We start from the raw sequence: 2,874 nt of genomic DNA, 5'->3' as shown, positions 1-2,874 counted from the left end.
CTTCTTGGTGGGGAGGGATGGAGTGAAGCGAGGGGAAAGAAATTCATCCTGGGTGCTGACTGAGGGTTTATTTCTTTCAAGATCCCACAAGGAGACAGAGAACGAGCAGCGAGCATTGGTCTGATGTTCCCTGCCTGTCCTCCTCCTCTCCTCCTCTGCCTCCTCAAGTTTCCCGACATTCCCCCAAGCCTGTTCCTGACTCTCGGGACTTTTGCAGAAACCCACAATCAGACCAACTGATCTTTGTGTTTCTCACTTTTCTGTCTTCCCTCTAGATTTTCTGGAGTTCGAGCTTCCCTTGACAAGTAAGTGAACTGAACGTGTGCCCAACAAAGTCATAATATGAAATGAAAAATATGGTAAAAATCTCTGCTTCCCCCAAAGATTGACCTAGAGTGCTCTGCTGCCTCCTTTCCCCCTTCTCCCATTCTGGTCCCACCACCAGGCGATGCCTGGAGGGATCTCAACCATGTCAGAGGTGTTGGGAGGTTTCCTCCCAAATCTGCTGCCATGAGCCTGACTCTCTCTCCACCTCCAGCACAGATGACGCTGGACCCACAGACGGCCCACGCCAGGCTTTATCTCTCGGAGGACTGCAAGCTTGTGCGGTGGGATTGCTGTGAGCAGGACCTGCCCTACAACCCATGGAGGTTCAAAGTCAAGCAGTGTGTGCTGGGCTCGAGGGGCTTCACATCGGGGTGGCACCGCTGGGACGTGGAGGTGCACGGAAAAGGCTATTGGGGTATCGGGGTGGCCAAGGAGTCAGTTCCAAGGGACCGTTCCTTTGTCCTGAAGCCCAAAGAGGGGATATGGGCTCTGTGTCATATTGGAAACTACTACACAGCTCTGACCTCTCCTGATGCCACCCCCTTGACCCTACGCAGTGTCCCCAAGCGGATACGAATCTGCTTGGACTATGAGAAAGGGAGGGTGCTGTTTTTTGATGCCGAGAGCAAAGAACAGATCTTTGCTTTTCCACCAGCATCTTTCCAAGGGCAGAGAGTCTTCCCGTGGTTCATGGTGGACGACGATGCTCAACTCAAACTTCTTCTGTAATGCACAGCACAAAAAAACTCCAAAAAACCCGCAAAGCCACCAAGTTACCCTTGGGAAAGAAACCAGGAGCTGGGTTTTGTCCCAATCCCACCAAAGGGACAGGAAAGGGGAGCGGTGTTCAGGTTCCTTTCCTTCTGTGCAAAGTGGGAGCATTTCTGTGCCTTCAACTCTATTTTGATCTTTTAATCGCTGTTTAATCACTAAGTGCTTGTTACATAATGGCTGCAAACTTGCCCTGATTAGGAGTTAAACATAAAAGTTCAATTCTAAACCATTTCTGCCTTGTGTGTGTGGGATTTTTATTTCCTCTGGGGTTTTCCTTGGAAGTTGCTTAAGAGAAGTGGAGGAAGGGAAAGTCATCCTGGTTCCTCTCCAAAACCCACTGCACAGGGAGATGAGACCCAGGGGGCCAGGTGAAGGTCCATCAAGTCCTTCTCTTTTCCCGAGATGTCCCTGTTTGGGCAAGTGGTTAAGAGCAGGGTGAGGATGCCTATGGCCCCAGGAGCCCTCTTTTCCCAGCTTCAGTGGGTAATTAACCACTTAACAGGGTGTTAATGAGGGGCACTGGAGGGATCTGATATTTGGCTCTGCCCTCTCTCTAACTCCCTTAGGCCCTGGCAGTGTTTTGATCCTTCTCCTTTCCAGGCTGCATCATCCCAGTCTTTCCCCATCCATCCTGGGCTTGAGTTTGGTGCCCTCATCCTCTTTGTCCCCCCACCACCATACTGGGAAGCCCCAAACTGGTCCCTGTACCCAGATATTGGCCTCACCTGTGCTGCTGGAGGGGAACAACCCCATATGGAGCTGATATCACAGGAGGGTTTGGGTTGGAAGGGACCTTACAGATCATCCAGTCCCACCCCCTTGCCACAGGCAGGGACACCTCCTACCAAACCAGGTTGCTCCAAGCCCTGTCCAACCTGGTGTTGAACATCTCCAGGGATGGGGCGTCTCCAGCTTCTCTGGGCAACCTCTTGCATTGTCTCAGCCCCCTGGAAGGTGCAGAAGGCTCAGAAGGTGGAGAAGCCCCTGGCAGTTGAAGCCCCTGGTAGTTGGAGGAGCTCTGGGAAGGGGGAGAAGACCCAGAAGGTGGAGTAGCCCCTGGTAGTTGGAGAAGCCCTGGAAGGTGGAGAAGCCCCAGGAAGGTGCTCCCATCACTGACTCATGGACAACTTGTCCCCTCCCTCCAAGATCCCAAACGTCCTCTTCCCTGGCTGGTCCTGGTCCAGGAGGGTTTCCACCCTGAGTTCCATGAGCTTTGCCCCCAAAGCCCCACCTCAGCCTTACCCAGGAGGCTCCAGACCATCCTGGTCCCTCTGAAGAGCCGTCCCACCCTCCTCCAGCCTCTTTATCTGCTCACTCACATCTGGTGGGACCAAAAGGGGTAGGAAGACAGAGGCAGAAGGAACCATCGCACGCATTTGTCCTCTTCTCAGTCCTCTCCTTGCAGAGCGGGCCGGGAGTTGTTTTCCCCACCATTTTCAGTCAGGTGGAGGAAGGTCCTCCTCTTCTTCCCCACAAAGCCAAGCTCCTTTGAGGTGGGTTGGGAAGAGCCATGGCTACCTGGAGCCCCACAGAAAGCCTGCAGAGTGAAGCCTCCTGCTCCATCTGCCTGGGCTTCTTCCAAGACCCTGTCTCCATCCACTGCAGCCACAACTTCTGCCGGGGGTGCATCGCCCGCTGCTGGGAAGGGCTGGAGGCCCCTTTCTCCTGCCCCCAGTGCCGGCAGACAGCCCCACAGAAGAGTTTCTGTCCCATCAGAGAGTTGGCCAAAATTGCCAGAATCGCCAGGCGGCTCAGCCTGGCGGCAGGAGGAAG

At 54.1% G+C, this 2,874-nt stretch overlaps 1 protein-coding gene across 1 annotated transcript; it reads left to right on the top strand.

Annotated features, from left to right (window-relative positions):
• Positions 1 to 113: 113 nt before the first annotated feature.
• LOC106900460 (butyrophilin subfamily 1 member A1-like) lies at positions 114 to 1,330 on the top strand. Its single transcript, XM_014962538.1, has 2 exons — positions 114 to 305; positions 539 to 1,330. Exon 2 carries the CDS (start codon positions 544 to 546, stop codon positions 1,054 to 1,056), a length of 513 nt encoding a protein of 170 aa, XP_014818024.1. The 5' UTR covers positions 114 to 305; positions 539 to 543; the 3' UTR covers positions 1,057 to 1,330.
• The last annotated feature ends 1,544 nt before the right edge of the window (positions 1,331 to 2,874 follow it).

This window comes from Calidris pugnax, unplaced genomic scaffold, assembly GCF_001431845.1.
Source record: "Calidris pugnax isolate Ruff unplaced genomic scaffold, ASM143184v1 scaffold2151, whole genome shotgun sequence".
Classification (NCBI taxonomy): domain Eukaryota; kingdom Metazoa; phylum Chordata; class Aves; order Charadriiformes; family Scolopacidae; genus Calidris; species Calidris pugnax.
This window is presented reverse-complemented; position numbering and strand designations above follow the sequence as displayed.

Bases quoted from the DNA above. Each gene is read 5' to 3' on its own strand.
- LOC106900460 (XM_014962538.1), top strand. From the start codon at position 544: ATGACGCTGGACCCACAGACGGCCCACGCCAGGCTTTATCTCTCGGAG.